Genomic DNA, 19,507 nt, shown 5'->3' on the forward strand with positions numbered 1-19,507 from the left:
TAGCCCTAGAAGAGATATCATACAGCTTATGTTCTTATGTACTCCTGTTTGTTCAGTGTTTCAAATCACTTCCCTTCCTTACTAACTTTCTCCCTATCCACTCTCCATAGACATGCATGAGCAAACGGTAAGTGATCCCTCAGTGAAGTGCAAATCCATCTTGTAAACACAAGACAGAATTCAGCTGTTTTAAGGAGTGAATGATAAGTTAAGGAGGGGGCAGGGCTGGGAGGGGGAAAGGACATTTTTTTCTTAAGTGCTATATTGAAAAGCTTTTTACATTTACTTAAAGGGGTAGTGCACCAAAAAATGTTTTCTTTCAAATCAACTGCTGCCATGAAGTGCCAGAGATTTGTAATTTACTTCTATTAAAAAATCTCAAGTCTTCCAGTACTTATCAGCTGCTGTGTGTCCAGCAGGAAGTGGTGTTTACTTTCCTGACTGACACAGTGCTCTCTGTTGCCTCCTCTGTCCATGTCAGGAACTGTCCAGAGCAGCAGCAAATCCCCATAGAAAACCTCTCCTGCTCTCCAGACTGGAAATAATACCACTTCCTGCTGGGCATACAGCAGCTGATAAGTACTGGAAGGCTTGAGATTTTTTAATAGAAGTAAATTACAAATCTCTGGCACTTCATGGCAGCAGTTGATTTGAAAGAAAAAATTTTTTGGTGCACTACCCCTTTAAGCTCTTGGTTTATGCAAAATTTATTAAAACATTAACCATTTAATTCTCCACTACAGTATTTCAAAGAGTCCAGGGGGCAGTCTTACTCAGTGATTAAGAGCTTTGTTTATATCGCCATGCATACAGAGATAGTTGTTAGTCACTGTTCAGGACCGCTCACGGGACATTTAAAAAAAAAAGAAAAAAAAAGAAAACAAATTATCAGGGATTTTAAGAATAATATAACCTTTGTAAGTTGAAAACACTGCATCTGGTGCGAGTTAAGAACCATTGTTTTTAAATGTGCTGCCTCTATTTTACACATTGACTGTAATGACATGGGTTTCAGCCTAGAGGAGGTACACACACTGGCCTTCAGGTCTTTTACTGAACACATGCATTTGTGCAGCTGCAACATATACCTCTGATGAATACGATACAAGTTATGCTCATCCACCTTGAAAAAAAAATAAATCAGTTCAGCAACAACTATTCTTTACTGGTCACGAATTAAAAGCTGCACCAGTGGGATATGTAATGGCTTTGGGACCAGGGCTTGTGCAGCCCTGTAGTTTCTGGCACAGTCATTAATAGCAGCAGAAGGGTCATGTTGCCTCTTACAGCTACAAGTCAATGCAAAAAAAGATATACACACACTAAACAAGCGCTGCCATGAGTATGTGAGGTGGCACATAAATACACATGCCTAGAAGGAAGGTTTTGGCTTTGACAAAGGGAATAAGGTTTCAAAAACGGTATTCACAATGCACATAAATAACGTTTTCAAGGATTTTTATTTTAATTGAAAAAATAATTAGAAAAATAACCCCATGACTCTCCATTCGTCTCTCTTCACATATAAACCCAATATTTATTCCATATTAGTTGGAAGGCATTGTAGCTGACAGCCTTCACCCTACATTGAAGATGCCTCTATATGCTCTAGCTCTGCGCACAATTATAAGGAAAAATAAATAAATTAGAAAGAAAAACACAGCCTCTCGAAAGAAGACTCAGCCATCCATTCATAATGAGACGTGAGGATGGAAAAACATAATTTAGCTCTGAATAATTTTATCGCTTAACAACTTCTTAATCCTCTCTCTACAGCGCTTACCTTTTAAAAAGTAATAATGAAAGCATGCATACTAACACATACAGGCGGCGAGCCACGCAAGCCCAGTGCAAGACATGGAGAAGATAAGGTGTCGGGAAAAAATGGAGGGGGAGGGGGTAGGGGTACTAAAACGCACAGAACACTTTAAGGGTAGTTTTTGTAGTGTCTGCAATAAGCTCCAACCTCTTCACTGATTTTATTTTACTGATTCAGCAGCAGTAATAAAGGTTTAATCCATGGCAAACTAATCTAAATGTAACACTCAAAAGGAGACAAAGGGGACGCAAAACATTTGGCCGGAGCCTTTTGGGAGCCATGCTTTATCCTCGGATCCAGCACATTAATAGAGCTGGAAATGAAATGGCATTTTATTCCCTGTGGCTGGGGGGGATTAAAGAACTGTCCTTTCTAAAGCACAGACTGAGTCATGGATCCCTGAGCACTGAGAATAGGCAAAGTGCAGGGAGACTCAGTGAATTTGGGAAAGGAAGGAAAAAAATCTGTTTATTATCTGGATGGTTTTACAGAAGCCAGGGGCTGCGCCTAAACAAAAAAAAAAAAAAAAAAAAAAAAGACACCAAAAAGGAATATATTAAGATGCATTAAAATGTATTGACTGCATGTTATGAATTCATCCTCCTGTGATGTTTACCTGGAGTCATAACTAAATCAGTCTTCGCTAGAGGTTTTCGTATTAAAAAAGGACGATTGTCATCTTTAGTAACATGTATTTTTCTAAATAAAGACTCTGTACATTAGTGCAGCCCTTCCCACAAGAACTGTATGTTATTTGTTTGTTTTTTTAAAAGGCCGTGCATCAAAATCAGAATCTCAGCTGTTACTGACACCAAGCAGGCCATTCCTTAATGTATTTACAAGACTTTCATTGGCATAGAAAATGTGAAAGTGGCAAATGCCTGCTCAACAGTTGATATTTGAAATGTCTAAACAGGAGATGTGTGACCCATAACAATGTTTAAATTTAAATGACCGCAGGAACGTTACAGCAATATTGCAAAATTAACTATGCTGTGTAAGGCACTATAAGCATGTGCTGATCGGCAGTTGTTTGTAGGTGTACACAGCCACTTATCAGGTCGTGTAAAAGGACCTTAAAGGGAACCATTCACCCCGTGGCCCCCGGCAGAAACTGACATACAGTGACATAAAGGTCAATATACTTACCACATCGCTCCCGGTCCCGTCGTTGACACGGAGAAATCGCCGATTCTTTTTCTCCCGCCCATTATGGTAGTGAGCTGGGATGAGAGCAACGTCCATAGGAAGCGACGAACGAGTCCAACTTATTCATGAGGTCCTCTTCTCGTCGCCGCCCATCCACGCCTCCTGGAACTTGATTGACGTCTTCAGTCTTCTGACGAATTCCCGCGCAGGCGCCGTTGCAATGGTCTCGTCACCTCTTCTGCGCCTGCGCGGTAAACAGGATACGTGTTCGAGCCAATCGGCGCACGCGCAGTAAACAGTGAAGCTGCGGAGCGGCTTCAATTGTGAACTGCGCATGCGCCGAAAACGACTGACACGGCACCTGCGCTGGATCCGGCGAGAAGAAAGACGACGAGGAGGAAGAGGACCCGGCGTCAATCAAGTGTCGGAGGCAGGGAGAAGGCTGGACTTCGGACCCGGCGGCGCTCATTACCATAATGGGCGCGAGAAGAAGAATCGTCGATTTCTCCGTGTCAACAACGGGATCTGGGACGGGACCGGGAGCGATGTGGTAAGTATATTGACCTTTATGTCACTGTATGTCAGTTTCTGCCGGGAGCCACGGGGTGAATGGTTCCCTTTAATGGTTTTTTTACACTTAAAAAATATTTCTCGGCGGCCCACAAGCGCACACTGATCAGCAGGATCGGCACTCGTTTGCAGTGCCTTTACAGGGGACAATTAATCAAGCGGCCGGGCCACATGAACGATAGCTGGATTGTTCATGTGGCCATTTATTGAAGGGAAACTTACAGCACAGCTATGCATTTATCAAGCATAAAGCTATGAACCTTGCACTGCCTATTAAGACAAGGGTGCCCAGTACTGACATATAGAAAAATTAATCATAATACAAAAAGGCAAAAAGATATGTCAAACATAAATTACCGGCATTTCAAAATTCATAATCAAGCAAATACTTTATTGGGTACATTTCATAGGCAGTATGTAATACAACACCTATTAAAATAATTTAAAACCATAACACTCTGAGTGACATGCAGATTGTGCAAGACCTACTCCTAGAAATATGGATAAATGTGCAAACCTGCCTGTATGTGTAATCAATGTTAGGGCTGGTTCACACTGAGCAAAACATGCGGAATCCCGCCTACCTCAGTGTCACACAGTGTCTCTATGGGATGGCTCATGCGCCTTTGCTTCTGTTGCTCTCCACTTAAAGAATTGACAAGTCAATTTCTTGAGCGTAAAAGCGGCGGGAGTGGAGGCGCGCAAGCCATAATAATGAATGTAAATTAAAAACTTACTTTATATCACATCTACTGTTGATTTAGTTATGACACTTTAACTGTCATTTCAAACAAAAGTACAGGTGAACAGATCTTATAAAAATAAAGAGTACTTAAAGGAGAAGTCCGGTGGGGTGGGGGAAAAATAGAAAACAAGTTATCGTCAATTGTCCCGGCACCCACACAGAGCCGCGTCCCACTCCTGGACCCCGCTGGCTGCCTTCTGAGCTCCCAGCTGGCTATGTCACGACCTGGCGGACTGATGCCCCATTAAGCCAGTCAGTAACTGGGGCGGGACACGGCTGTCACTGATTGGCGGGCCACTGATTGGCTGAGTGGGCTAAATCCTACCAGTCCAGGTCGTGATGTACCCAGAACTGGGGTCCGGGAGCTCCGTGTTGCGGAGCAGCGCAAACTCTAAGAAACTCTGTTTTTTATTGCCCCCCCCCCCCCACCCCCTGCCTGTATAGATTTTTTTAGTTTCCTGACAAACTTCTATTTTAAAAGGATACCCGTGCCCCTTACCTCCCCATACACAAACACCTCCTGCCTGCTCATCACTAAAGGCCCTATTACACTGAGAGATTATCTGCGAAATCAAGTATAATGCATTAATGTGTAATAGAGCCAGCAATCAGCAGATGAGCCCGCAAACGCTCGATTATCGGCTGATGTATTTCCAAACAGAGTGATATCACCTTGATTTGGCAGATCATCTCTCTGTGTTATAAAGAGACTGCCAATGATCATCAGCTCCTCGTGTCTTTTGGTCCTGACCTAATATCATCGGCTGCTGACCGCACCTTGCTACATGTAATAGCAACGCCTGGCCAAAGACTGATGAATGTGTAAAGAAAATAATAAATATACATACCTGTCCGCTCCCCGGTGTCTGCAGTGTGGAACTTCAGAGCTGGTCTCTGAAGTGACAGGCCGCTCAGCCAATCACTGGCTGATACGGGACAGCTCCGATTGGCTGACTGGCCTGTCACTTCAAAGACCAGCTCTGCAGTTCCCCCGGGGGCGGCGGACACCAGGCAGAAGCCGGGAAGACACTGAGGAGGGGACAGGTGTGTATATATTTTATTATTTTACACTAGAAGCCAAGGGCTGCATGGTCATCGGTAACTATGTATATACAGCCTTGCTGCACAATTGTCGAACATTGAAACAGGCGAAGTAAAATGGCGCTGATCTAGTATATTGATACTCATTTACTACAGGTGGGCCAGGTACGCTCAGTTCAACTGCAATCTGCAGGAAGTACTAGCAGTTTGTCTCCACTGAGCGAACAAGCAAGGGGGATTGTGGCAAAGTGTCTTTACTGTTGCATGGCAACAACCGGGTCAAAGTTCAGGGAGGAAACCATTATTTTAGTTTTCAGGCCACCAGGTCCGTACCAAGTACAGAGACAGCTGAAGACACAGGCAGATAAAGTGACATGTAGAAAAAACAAATGGTCCATTTATCTTTGCTGATGGCAATTTGCAGAATTATAAAATTACATTTTTCCTTGGAAGCTGAAGTGCCACAAAAGTGATGCTGAGCCACAGCATGCATGCCTCCTCCCTTCTACACTCTCCCTGCCTCAACTAATTGATATACAGGGAAGGAGGCTTGGCCCTGTACATCTATCAGTCAAGTGTGTTGAATGTAGTGAGGAATAAGTTGCTTCCACAGTCCTCTAGTGGTAACTTATCTCACTGAGAACAAAAGGATTGGGTAACTTAAATCCAGTATTTAGATAACTTTTTGTAATATGTATGGGTTCCTACACAGGTAGAGACCATAGCACATATAGCACCAGAACCATTACAGCAGCTACAATCTTTCCTTTATTATATTTTACAGCTTCGGAAAATTGCCAGCAACAGCAGCAGGACCATAGTGTGCATGTACAGTATGACTTTCTATGGAGCATCAAAAGCAGCTTATCTGTTTTTTAACCTTTCCTTTTAAAAAACTCTCTGCCCTTTCTATCCTGTGATGCATTTGTTACATTTACTTGGCCTTTTTGCTTATAATGTTAAGTGCAAATTAACAGAACAAATGAAAATCAAAGTTTATCATTTGGATGTTAAAAGGGTACTTGGATGTAAGAAAATTGTATTTAAATAAAACTATCATCCCAAGACATATAACTTTCTCATATAGTGTAATCACTATTAGTACTGGCATTAGCGTGGTTTTGCATGTTTTAACCCTAACAGGAAATAGAAGAACTATAATCGGAGTATTGTCTACAGCTCCCCAGCTCCTCCACCTTTTCCTAGACAATGCATCATCCTCTAATGTCACAGGGGGCTTAGGTGAATTTGGTCTCTGGGCGCTAGCCTCACCTCTCTGACCAGCCCCAGCAACCTATTTTACTAACCCTCTGACTTGAGAATTACACATAATATACAATAATTTGCAGTGAAATTATACATTTCGGGGAGGGAACAGGCATGAGTGCTGTGGGAGGGGGGTTGGTAAGGTGGGAGGACTGTGATCAACAGCTTAGGGAAAACAATGAATTCTGGGACTGCCAAATACAGAGGGGCCTATTCCCCAGTAATGATAATCGGCCCCATTTGGCCCGATTCGGCCGATTATCGTTCGGTGAAATAGAGAGAACAATCAGCCGATGATTTAGGGTCATTTAGGGCCAGACCTAAAATAATCGTTCCCCCACCGCGCATCGCTACAGTAGAATAGCGGTGCGCGGCGGGCGACAGACGATTTCAGAAGCGCAGCATCATACCTGCAGGTCTTCTTCTCCGTGCTGTCTTCATCCCCAGGTCCCGCGCACTCTATCTTCCGAATGGCCGGTTAGCTGACGGATCGCTCAGCCAATCACAGGCCGGGACCGCCGCGGCCTGTGATTGGCTGAGTGTGGCCTGTCAGCTGACCGGCCATTCGGAAGATAGAGCGCACGGGACCCGGGGATGAAGACAGCGCGGAGAAGAAGCCTAGACAGGTAATGTATGATGCTGCAAGGACATCGGTAATGATGTCCTTGCAGCCCTCGTTCAACGATCATCGGGCCGTGGAATAGGCCCAGTAAACGAGCGGTGCTATCTAGCAGATCGCCGCTCGTTTACATAGTTGATAGGGCCCTCCTCGGCCCGTGGAATAGGACCCTAAGACCCTTCAAAACAAATGGATTTTTTGTAAGACCAGAACTAGGGCAGACAAGTAAGCAATGCTATATGCTTCTGCAAAATGTTTATTTTTTACCTGATGCCTGAATACTCCTTTAAAGGGAACCAATCACCTCAAAAACGCATATATAGCTTTTTAAATGTGCTGTTAGAGCACACAGCACACTTTCCATACATGTTTCTATATACTCCCTGCCTCCCCCGTGTAATCCATAAAGTAACTTTATAAAACTGGCGCCCGGTATGCAAATTACCTCAGGTAGTCACCTGGGCGGTGTTCAGCTAGATGGTAGTCACAGTCAGTCCGGGTCCCCTGGGCGTTCTTCGGCGGTAATCACGCCCCTCTGGGCGTGATTCAAATCACCCAGTAGCTCCGACGTCACTCGGGAGCGCGCCGTGCACAACGTCGGCGCAGCTATGTTCTTAAGCCGCCGCGCATGCGCAGTACAGCCGCTCCCATTCAGGCTGTACTGCGCCTGTGCAGAATAGCCTCGAACTCCGGCTCGCACTTAAAAAGCTATATATGCGTTTTTGAGGTGATTGGTTCCCTTTAAGTGTTTCTGCCTTAGTGCACACCTCTAGGTCAGGGTTTCTCAAACTTTCTACTCCCTAATAAATCCATGGTGATGCCAGTGCCTAACCTAAGAATACCTGCTCCTCTGGAGCACCATATACCGCCATGCAGCACCTATATTACCTTCAGCAGTTCCAACAATTAACCCCAATGCAGTGCAAAACAACTCGCCAGAATCACACAATATTCCTGCACACCAGAGGGACATGTGATGCAGTGTGTTGCTGCAACTGTATGTTCTCTGTTGTCACACCTAATAACTATCACTCACCAGCACCTGCTCACCAGCATCCATTTTATTCTCATCTGGGACTATGAAGAGGGATTCATGGGGGCAGTAGTTGTTAGGAAAGTACATTTTTATACCAAGTTTTTATTTTTGTGAATTAAGCCTGTTTAGCCAAAAGGTCATCTATAGAGGCAGTGAGGAATTATAGACATATTTTATACTGAATAGGTAACATCTAGTACATATATCAACACAATGCAGGCAGGTATATAGCCTAGGAGAAAACACAATTGAGTTTTCTGGCCATTTCATGGAAGCTTTTAGTCTCAGAAGTGGGAAGAAAAAGAAAACGTCAGGAAGCAGCCTAGCAACAAGAACCTCCTCCGACCTGACCACTGGGAGATGTGGGCTCTAAACTAAGGATCGCGATCTCAAAGACATATTCCACTCATTCTTTCAAATGACTTTCGAGCCTCCCTTGTCGTGCGCTGCCGCACAAGGGTTAAGAAACAATTAACCACTAGCGGGGCAGCAGTCCATAAACCACCATTTCATTTGCTTCTATGACTATTGTGGTGTAACTTAGTTGCTTGGCAACCTCCTCTCCTGACACTATTTTGTGCAATGCGGTGGTACTGGGGGTGTGATGGGGTCGTACAAACCGGTGGGCGCACAAGGATTAATCCGTTGAAGGAGCAGGTCCTGTCTTAAAAGCAGGGGGTCTCAATTGGAAAAGGTTTTATGTTGAGGTCAACTGAATATTTACTAGGTGCCTTTTACTTATCTATGGGCCTTTTCATGATCAAGCTCTTGGCTGGGGTCAAGGCTTCTTAAGCGAATGTGAAAGGTCCCTGCATAGAAACACAACAATCTGCATTTCATAACTACAGTAATGGCTCTTCTGTAACTGAGGAGAATGTAAAAACACTCAAGAATGCAAGAGGATTAAATATACATAATCCCAGTACTGGCAGATACAATCTCACTGGTATATATTACATTACAATAAAACATGAAAAAGAGATTTGATGCCATTACTGACAACTAAGCTGAGATGCAGTACAATACAATGCATCTTGCTTCTGTAATACACCCAAAACCCAAAACCTTAAATTTTGTGACGGCAAGCCTTTCATTTATCAAACCATCCCATGATTCTCTATTTGTTCTGAAAGAACCACACAAGGCAGAAAAGTATGAGACCAAAGGAGCTCAAAGGCCATAAAGGTAAAGGTGAGAGGTGGCTGCCATATTTATCAATCATCATACTATTAAAGGGAATCTGTCAGCGCCCAGGTCCTACCTAAAGTGCTGAGAGTGTGCTGTAGCTGGAAGACCCTTAGTGAGCATGGTGCCTTTTGGTAATTTTTCGTTCAGTGGATTATGCACAATATCACGTCTCCTACTGTACTGAAGAGGCAAAGAGGAGTTGTTCGTGCCACACTCAAGCACACCTCTCCACTCCTTCCTCCTCCCTCTTCCTCATGAATAATCAATGCTGCCCGACCTCCTGCTCGCTCAGCTGTCAGTCAGTGTCTCTGATTGCAGATCAGTCCTCTGTAGGCAGGTTATGTCTGAAAGAAACACTCAGATATAGTTGAATCTCTCAGCCCAAATGTGTTGGAACTGTGGTCTAGGGGTAACTCACCTGTCTAGAGACCTGACAGCAGTTCATTCTCTGGTTCAAATCCCCTGATGGAAATGAAATAGAGGTATTTATTATTATTTATGTATTCTCATTATGGTATCATTTTTAAAGCTATGTTCACACACACAGTATTTTTGTTTAGTATTTTGGTCAGTATTTTGCAACCAAAACCAGCAGTGGATTAAAAACATAGAAAGGATATAGAAACACTGTTGAAATTGAGCGGATGGCCATCATTTAATGGCAAATATCAGTTGTTTTAAAATAACAGTAATTATTCGCCATTAAGTGGCGGCCATCCACTCAATTTCAACAGCATTTGAACATAGCCTCTCTGCGATTTCAATCCACTACTGGTTATGGTTGCAAAATACTGACAAAAATACTGAGCAAAAATACTGTGTGTGAACATAGCCTTAAACAGTATGTACCACCAGGTACATCCTCTTTAATCTGAACCCATGGATCGAACAGCGTTGCGGTCCGTTTTTCGGACCGCGGCCCGGTTCCCGTGCACGGCGCCATTCTATGCACCAGAACCGGCCGGTGCTCAAGCACTGGAGGCCAGCCGGGCCGTCCCCAGAGGGAGGGAATTCCCTACCCTGTATGACGCGGCTCTATTCATTCTAAGGGAGCCGCGTCATACAGGGGAGGGAATCCCCTCCCACTGGGGACAGGCCGGCCGGCCTCCAGTGCTTGAGCACCGGCCGCTTCTGGTACATAGAACGGCGCCGCATGGTAACCGGGGCGCGGTCCAAAAAACGGACCGCAGCACCGGCTTCCCCGTGACGACGCCGTTCGATTCGTGGGTTCAGATTAAAGAGGATGTACCTGGTGGTACATCCTCTTAAACAATGATGCAATAATGAAAAGAACCAGATTTGAACCAGAGATCAAACTGCTGGCAGGTCACTAGACAGGTGACTTACCCCTAGACCACAGCCCCTACGCTGTTTCTTTTAGACATAACCTACCTACAGTGTACTGATCTGCAATCAGAGAAACTGTCTGACAGCTAAGCGAGTAGGAGGCTGGGCAGCATTGATTATTCATGAAGAGGAGGGAGGAGGAAGGAGTGGAGAGGTGTGCCAGAGTGTGGCATGAACAACTCCTCTTTGCCTCTTCAGTACGGTAGGAGACAAGAGTGCATAAACCACTGCAGGGAAAATCACCAAAGGTCACCATGCTTACTAGGGTACTGCCAGCTACAGCACACTGTCAGCATCTTAGGTAGGGCCCAGGAGCTGACCAATACCCTTTAAAGAGTTTTCCCATCCAAAAGAGTGATGCAATATTGCTAGGAAATGTCATCATTTTATGACTGGTAAGGGTCCAACTAGTGGGATGGGATAAGATAATGAAGGGGATGCTCCTCTGGTGTAGAGTTTTTCCCTGCACAGCATTGCTCCTGGTCTTCTGGCTGTGCAGGGAGTTTACAATGGACACACACTGCATTTCCCTGAACAACTGGATGGTGAGGGAGGCCACACATACGATGATCGTAAAGCATTCTGTCATCACATCTGAATCCTGTCACCTTAAGAAGCCCAAAAGGGCACAAAGGACAACACTAGTATTACAAAAAGGTTCATACTGGGCGGAAGCTCTGTAACAAATTGGTTTTGCCAAGTGACTCAGAAGCTTCAAGTTACTCTTCTAACTTCTTTCGCCTAAAACCAATAACTGTGCCCAACAGCTTGGCAGGTCATGTGAGAAACTTGTTTCATTAGGACAGCCCAAGTTTTAAACTTTTACAGGAACGACAGTAGAGGTCCCTGCTTGGCACACCCTTCGATGAGCAGTCTGTGAAGAGTAGTCCTTGATCTTTGTGTGGCTGCCAAAAGTAAAATGATGGTTCAGATGATCACCCAAAAAGTCTGTTCTGTTCACGCTAATATGCCCCACCCTAAATGGGACATGCTTCAGAGTCAAACTGCCTTTAACCCCTTGTGTTTAAAAGGCCATAGAACTTGCATTTTTCCACCTAGAGACAAACATGAGCCCTTATTTTTGGCATCACTAATTGTACTTTGCAATGACAGGCTGAATTTTTGCATAAAGTACACTGCGAAAGCAGGAAAGAATTCAAAGTGGGGTGAAATTGAACAAAAAAATGGGGTAGTGTGAGGTGTCATTTTTTGCGCCATGATGTGTTCTTTCTATCGGTACCTTGATTGCACAAATATGACTTTTTGGTCGCTTTTTATTACATTTTTTCTGGATTTGATGCGACCAAAGATTTTTTGCGCTTACGCCGTTTACCGTGCGAGATCAGGAATGTGATTAATAGTTTGGGCGATTACACACACGGTGATACCAAACATGTTTGTTTATTTATTTACGTTTATTTAAAACATGGGAAAAGGGGGGTGATTCAGACTTTTAGTAGGGGAGGGGGCTTCTTACTAATAACAACACTTTTTTTTTTACACTTATATAGAAGTCCCCCGGGGGACTTCTAGTATAAGGGCTCGTTCACACAGAGCAAAAGCAGCTGAATTTCTGCGCTGAATCAGCGCTGAAATTTCAGCCGTTAAAATAGGTACAGAGCTAATTTCCATTGTGTTGAATGGAAATTCTGCTCTGCAGTTCACACAGTGGAATTTCCGCACTGAACTAATCCGCTTTCCGCCAGAAGAATGAACATGTTCATTCTTTCGCTAGCGGAAGCCTATACAAATCAATGGGGCTCTAATTTTCTGTTTCAGTGCGGAATACGCGCGTATTCAGCGCGGAATACCAGCGTAATACAAGCGGAAATTACGCGCTGAATCAGCGCGGAAATGGGGAAAAAAGGGGGGGAGGAGGATTCTAGTATATATTCTGGTATAGTCTAGTTTACTCGCCAAATACTCGCTGAATTTCAGCGCTGAATGCATGCGGATTCAGCGCGGATTCCTCGAGTATTCCGCGCTGAATTTGTCAAGAGCTGATTACGAGCTGAACACTTTCCTAGCTGAATACGCAGGGATTCTGCTTGCATTCTGCTTATATTCTGCTCGGAATTCAGCGTCAGTTGATTTCAGGCGGAAATATTTCCTTGCGTAATCCGCCCCTTTTGCTCTGTGTGAACGTAGCCTGAGTGCATTGATCTCTCATTGAGATCTTTGCTGTATAGTTATACAGCAAAGATCAATGGGATCGGCACTTGGATGCTTTCGGCTGCTGCAGCCGAAAGCATCCGAGTGCCGAGCTGGGATCAGCGCCATTTTGGAGCTGACACCCGGCCGGTACAGATATGTGGATCTCTCCTCTGGGACAACGTCCCGGAGAAGCGATCCACCCCACTAGACACCAGGGAAGTGCTGGATCCAGTAATCGGATGCAGCTGTCATCTTTGACAGCTGCATCTGATTACTGGCGATCGGACCGTGCCCGCTAATAGCCGCGGCCCCGGGCTACATGCGGCACCCAGGACCGTGGTAGTTCAGAGCGGGGTCGTCGCACGGACCCGCTCTGAACACCTCTTGGGGACATATGACGTACGGGTACGTCATATGTCCCTAAGAGGTTAAGCAACCTGCACATATAATGATTATTACTCAAGGTTATGAATAGAAAAGAAGAAAACAAGAAGGGGTTTGAATGCATCAGATTCCTGGACACCGGCCTCTACATTTATTACCTTTGATGGCGACTGCGGGAGAGTACCACAGGAGAGTAATTAAACGTGTTACTGCAAATATCCTTTCATTATTCTAAATAGGCAGAACACCTGAAGAGCAGAAGAGCCGCAACTAGAAAGCATTGTGCACATCTATACCAGAGACGGGGGGAGCTGGGAGCCTTCAAATACTGCGGGTTATCACTGATTAAAAGGATGATGCATGTTTCTTAATCAAGGAAGCAGTCAATTATTACAGACATATAATTATCTATGGGCATAATTATTTTCCTAAGGAAACTATCCATTATGGCATATTTTCTACAAGTATGGTCTTCTTCCAATAAGCAGTAAACAAGGGGGGTCTGCACTCCTTAAACACCTTCCCATGGTACCTGGGGTACCGTGAGCTTGGCTGGAAACTTACTTGGGCAATTCCAATTCCATAGTTGGAGTAGCCCTAAAGGTGGCCATATACCTCCAATAACTGTCGGCTTACAATTATCTCTCCCGTTCTCCCCATTAACAGGATGATGGGGATGGGTGGGGTGACCTGCAGCCAGGCTGTTGCTTATTTCTAAGGGAACGCCCCTGTCATCTGTCGATGGAGAGCCCCATACAATCTATTCTGATGTGTGTGGCCGGTTCAGCCGACAGAAGTATCAAGTGTGTGGGGACTTTTAGACAATACAATGATCACAGAATGTTACTCAAGGTTTCAACCAAAAATCTGAAAAAATGTTATTTTAGGAAAATATATCAATGAATTGCGTCATGTGACTTACTTCACTCGGTACTCTGCATTAGTTGCTGCAGTGTGGAACTGCTCAGCTGTCATCTTGTATATTTCCAGGTTCTAGAAGAGATTAAAAAATAAAATAAGTATTAAATCTTTACTTTAAATTGTTTTGAGAAAACCAACCAACTTATTGAGAAGTCAATAACTCTCCGATCATTACCTTAACATTATCCTTAAAGGGCCTGTTTGACAACTGACACCATCTTAATAAATAAAAGTAAGTCACGGTTTACATACATGACTTTTCCTGCACGGATCCTAAATTTCGGTTTGTATTGTAATCCGGAGCCGTACACACTAATCTTCTGGTGATGTCACTGTGCACATGCATTATATTATTTATCATGTACTGATCCTCAGTTATAGCCTGCTCTGACTCCAGAGCTGCACTCCCTGTTCTGCAGTATTAGGCTAGGTTCACAAAATACATCCAACAAAACTCTGAGTCCAGCTTCCAGCAAATAGTTGCAAAAGTAGGTTTATTAGAACCTTCGTCCCCGTACACACACTGCAGGTTGCTCCCAACAAGATGCCTATGCGTTTCAGCTGCGTAAAGCAGCCTTAATCATGGCTAGATTTCATGGGGCAATGCCGCTCTATATAGCTGCAGTGTGATGGTGTACGTCATCAGCCTGATGCGTCGCGGCACCGATGACGGTAACACACATCACCTGCAGACTAATGAACAAATCACCCGTGAAGTCAATAGACCGTGTTATTAATATCAAAAACATCATAAAAACAACACAAAGGTAACTGTTAGTTCTCACCATTGCTGCTACTAATACAATCATATAATTATATAGTTATATTGAGTGTAGCAAAAGCATCGGAGGATACACAATTGAATGCGGAGTAAAAAGCCGTGAATAGAGGGCAGTTCACATGAGATATGGAGGGCAGATCAAAATAACGCAAGGAAATAGAACTTTGGTGCAATAAGTGTCACTCAATAATATATGAGTAGTTCCTTTCTTAGATTCATGCCCTGTGGAAAGCATGTATCTAAGCGAAACATCCAGAAAGCTTCCTTATCCTTCAAAGTCCTCTGGATGTCTCCTCCTCTGATAGTGCTAACCACTCTTTCTATGGCAAAAACACGAAAGTGCTTTGTGGAGCCCTGGTGTACATCAATAAAGTGTCTAGATGCTCCTGATAGAGTTCTTCCTCCAGGTCGTTCGATATCATGTAAGTGTTCACATACACGCGTTTTCAATTTGCGTGTAGTGCAACCCACATAAAGTATGTTACACTGAATGCACTGAATAATATAAACTACGTTATAGCTATTGCAGTTCAAGAAAGACTTAATCCGATACTTTTGTTTACCAGAAGTGTCAGAGAAATCGCTACATGTGGTTACAAACATACACGTTTTGCATGGATGATGTCCACATTTGTGGAATCCAGTAGTGGATAGCCAGGTTAAATTCTGCTGTTTTTTCATTGCTGGCATTGAAGGAGAGAGTGCATCGCCAAGTGTTCTGGCTCTCCTGGACACAATGTTAATGCCCTGTGACAGTATTGTGTTCGTCAGGGGGTCTTGCCTTAAGATGGGTAGGTATAGATTAACAATCTTTTTTATCTGAGAGAATTGTGGGCTGAATCTAGTGACCATAGTTAGTTTTTGTATGTGGTTTGTGTGAGTATTTTTATTGTTTTGCAGTAGCTCATCCCTGTTTCTTATATCTACTCTCCTTTCTGCCCTTTCGACCATCCATTTTTTGTAGCCCCGTTGCATTAAGCGTTGTTTACATGTTTGTTTTTCTTTGAAATATGCCTGTTCTTGATTGCAGTTCCTTCTCATGCGCAACAATTCTCCAACTGGTATGGATTTAATAGTGTGTGGGGGATGACTGCTGTTGGCATGTAGGGTAGTGTTCCCTGAGATAGTTTTTCTATGATTGGCAGTATGTATGATATGTCCAGGTATGCCTTCTAATGTTAAATCCAAAAATGTGATGGTGTTTTGATGAATGTCAGCTGTGAATTGTAGGTTCCACGTGTTGGAATTGACATACTCCAAAAACAGGTCCAAGTCAGACATCTCTCCGCTCCATGCGATGAGGAGGTCGTCGATGTACCTCCCATACCATCGTATGGAGCGGAGAAAGGGATTGTAACTGCCGAAGAGGGCTCTGAGTTACAAATGTTGGACTTTAAAGCAGCCCTAAAGAAATTGGAAAAAATGCTGGCAAATGAGACACGCGTCTGGTGGGACTACACCACCTTACAGACGTATGTCTCCAAAGCCATGATACCAAGGGGGTTACGCTTGAAAAAAATACCAACTGTTGTATTCTCAGATAAATTCGTGGAAGAATGGAATGCATTATTAACTAGATGCTCACTAGATCTTATGAGCCTCATTATTAAATATGAAAAAGATAAACATGACGAAATAAAAAAAGAGGTGGAACAAATAAAAAAATCTATAGAGGTGTTCCATGAACTTACTGAATATGATAATTTATTGGCAGAAACAAATAAACGCATAAAAGCTCTTGAAGATAGTATTGCTAAATGGAAGAAAAACAAATTCCAGCGGGACCTCTTTGACTATAGGCAAAACCAAGTCTACGAATGGGGCAGGTGGGAACAGGTTTTTGCTACACCCAGATCCATCTTAAAAAATAAAAAAGGTGGAAAAAGAAATAAGAAAAGCAGGGTCACCTTCAGTTCCACTGACGTGGACACCACCGATGACCCCTCAGGCTCGGACTCTAGCTCTACTGCAGCTCCATCAGGTGCCACCTATTACAAAAAGTCCAAGCCGCCCAAGCCTTCAAAAAACGCAAACGCAAAAGGGGAGGCAGAAAACATCATAAATCAAGAGGGAACCCCCAGCCAGAACACACGGAAGAAATTGAAAGACCCAAGCTAAGTGTCATGAATATGTCCTCTCAAGAGCTCACGGACACCCAAGTGGAGGTTTTATCGTTGGGTCTGAGCTTTGCACCCACACAAAGCTTTGACCTGTTCTCCACCATAAAGGACGTAAATAAATTTGTCCGTGATCTCACTTTGAGGAAGCATTTCTTCCAGGAGGACACCCATATGGAGCAACCCATCAAATATGTACCAAACAACATCTACAAAGAATTGCAGTTCAATGAACAACTGTCTCTGAAGTGCCTAAAGGAACTTGAAACAACATCAGATCCAGATACATCACAAATTCCGAAGTTCAGGATACCGAATCCATGCTATTATCCGTTACAATCACGGACAAACCACATGGAACAATTCCAACAGTGCGTTTTCAGAGATCTGAAAGAACTATCGGAACAAGTGTCACAGTCAAGAACATCATCCAATCTTACCCCCTATCAGAGAAAAGCATATGAGGATCTATCAAATATGGATAACATTGTTATTAAGAACTCTGACAAAGGGGGGGTCATAGTTGTTATGGACAAAACCATGTATGATGAACAACTTGCAGTGTTGCTATCGGATGAGAGAGTGTATCGCAGATTGTCTGGCAACCCTACGACCATGTACACACAAGAATTACAACAGTTACTTAGGGAAGGTGTAGCCTTACATGCTTTGACAGAGAGAGAAGCAGAATACTTATGTCCACAACATCCCACTGTTCCCATACTCTATGGCTTACCCAAAACCCATAAGGGAGTGGTTCCTCCTCCCATGCGACCGATCGTCTCGGGATGTCGATCCCTTTGCGAGAGGTTGTGCGCATGGTTGGATGGACTACTACAGCCACTTGTACAAATAGTCCCTGGGTACTTGAAAGACACCACTGACGTGCTCAGATCATTTCATGATTTCTCTTGGGAGTCTAATTTCACATGGGTGGGACTGGATGTTGTTTCTCTGTATACATCCATTCCGCACCAAGTAGCTATGCAGGCATTAAGCTTTCACTTGCAAACACACAGCAGTTATGATCCAGATCTCATTTCCTTCATAAAAATGGTTACTTGGTTTTTGATGACCCACAATTTCTTTTTCTGTTCCAGTAATTTTTATTTACAGATTAGTGGAGTATCGATGGGGGCTAAATATTCCCCCTCGCTCGCAAACCTCACTATGTCCTTTTGGGAAGATAGGTATATTTACACGGTGTCCAATCCCTTTCTCCGCTCCATACGATGGTATGGGAGGTACATCGACGACCTCCTCATCGTATGGAGCGGAGAGATGTCTGACTTGGACCTGTTTTTGGAGTATGTCAATTCCAACACGTGGAACCTACAATTCACAGCTGACATTCATCAAAACACCATCACATTTTTGGATTTAACATTAGAAGGCATACCTGGACATATCATACATACTGCCAATCATAGAAAAACTATCTCAGGGAACACTACCCTACATGCCAACAGCAGTCATCCCCCACACACTATTAAATCCATACCAGTTGGAGAATTGTTGCGCATGAGAAGGAACTGCAATCAAGAACAGGCATATTTCAAAGAAAAACAAACATGTAAACAACGCTTAATGCAACGGGGCTACAAAAAATGGATGGTCGAAAGGGCAGAAAGGAGAGTAGATATAAGAAACAGGGATGAGCTACTGCAAAACAATAAAAATACTCACACAAACCACATACAAAAACTAACTATGGTCACTAGATTCAGCCCACAATTCTCTCAGATAAAAAAGATTGTTAATCTATACCTACCCATCTTAAGGCAAGACCCCCTGACGAACACAATACTGTCACAGGGCATTAACATTGTGTCCAGGAGAGCCAGAACACTTGGCGATGCACTCTCTCCTTCAATGCCAGCAATGAAAAAACAGCAGAATTTAACCTGGCTATCCACTACTGGATTCCACAAATGTGGACATCATCCATGCAAAACGTGTATGTTTGTAACCACATGTAGCGATTTCTCTGACACTTCTGGTAAACAAAAGTATCGGATTAAGTCTTTCTTGAACTGCAATAGCTATAACGTAGTTTATATTATTCAGTGCATTCAGTGTAACATACTTTATGTGGGTTGCACTACACGCAAATTGAAAACGCGTGTATGTGAACACTTACATGATATCGAACGACCTGGAGGAAGAACTCTATCAGGAGCATCTAGACACTTTATTGATGTACACCAGGGCTCCACAAAGCACTTTCGTGTTTTTGCCATAGAAAGAGTGGTTAGCACTATCAGAGGAGGAGACATCCAGAAGACTTTGAAGGATAAGGAAGCCTTCTGGATGTTTCGCTTAGATACATGCTTTCCACAGGGCATGAATCTAAGAAAGGAACTACTCATA

At 43.6% G+C, this 19,507-nt stretch overlaps 1 protein-coding gene across 2 annotated transcripts in view; it reads right to left on the reverse strand.

Moving 5' to 3' along the window:
• The window catches only part of CHCHD6 (coiled-coil-helix-coiled-coil-helix domain containing 6), a 236,229-nt gene that overhangs the window by 100,295 nt on the left and 116,427 nt on the right, over window positions 1-19,507 (reverse strand). For both annotated transcript variants that reach the window (XM_069966731.1, XM_069966732.1), the window contains exon 7: window positions 14,241-14,311. In XM_069966731.1, the coding sequence (XP_069822832.1) occupies window positions 14,241-14,311 (71 nt within the window). The remainder of the gene's footprint in view (window positions 1-14,240; window positions 14,312-19,507) is intronic.

Source organism: Dendropsophus ebraccatus, chromosome 4, assembly GCF_027789765.1.
Source record: "Dendropsophus ebraccatus isolate aDenEbr1 chromosome 4, aDenEbr1.pat, whole genome shotgun sequence".
Lineage (NCBI taxonomy): Eukaryota > Metazoa > Chordata > Amphibia > Anura > Hylidae > Dendropsophus > Dendropsophus ebraccatus.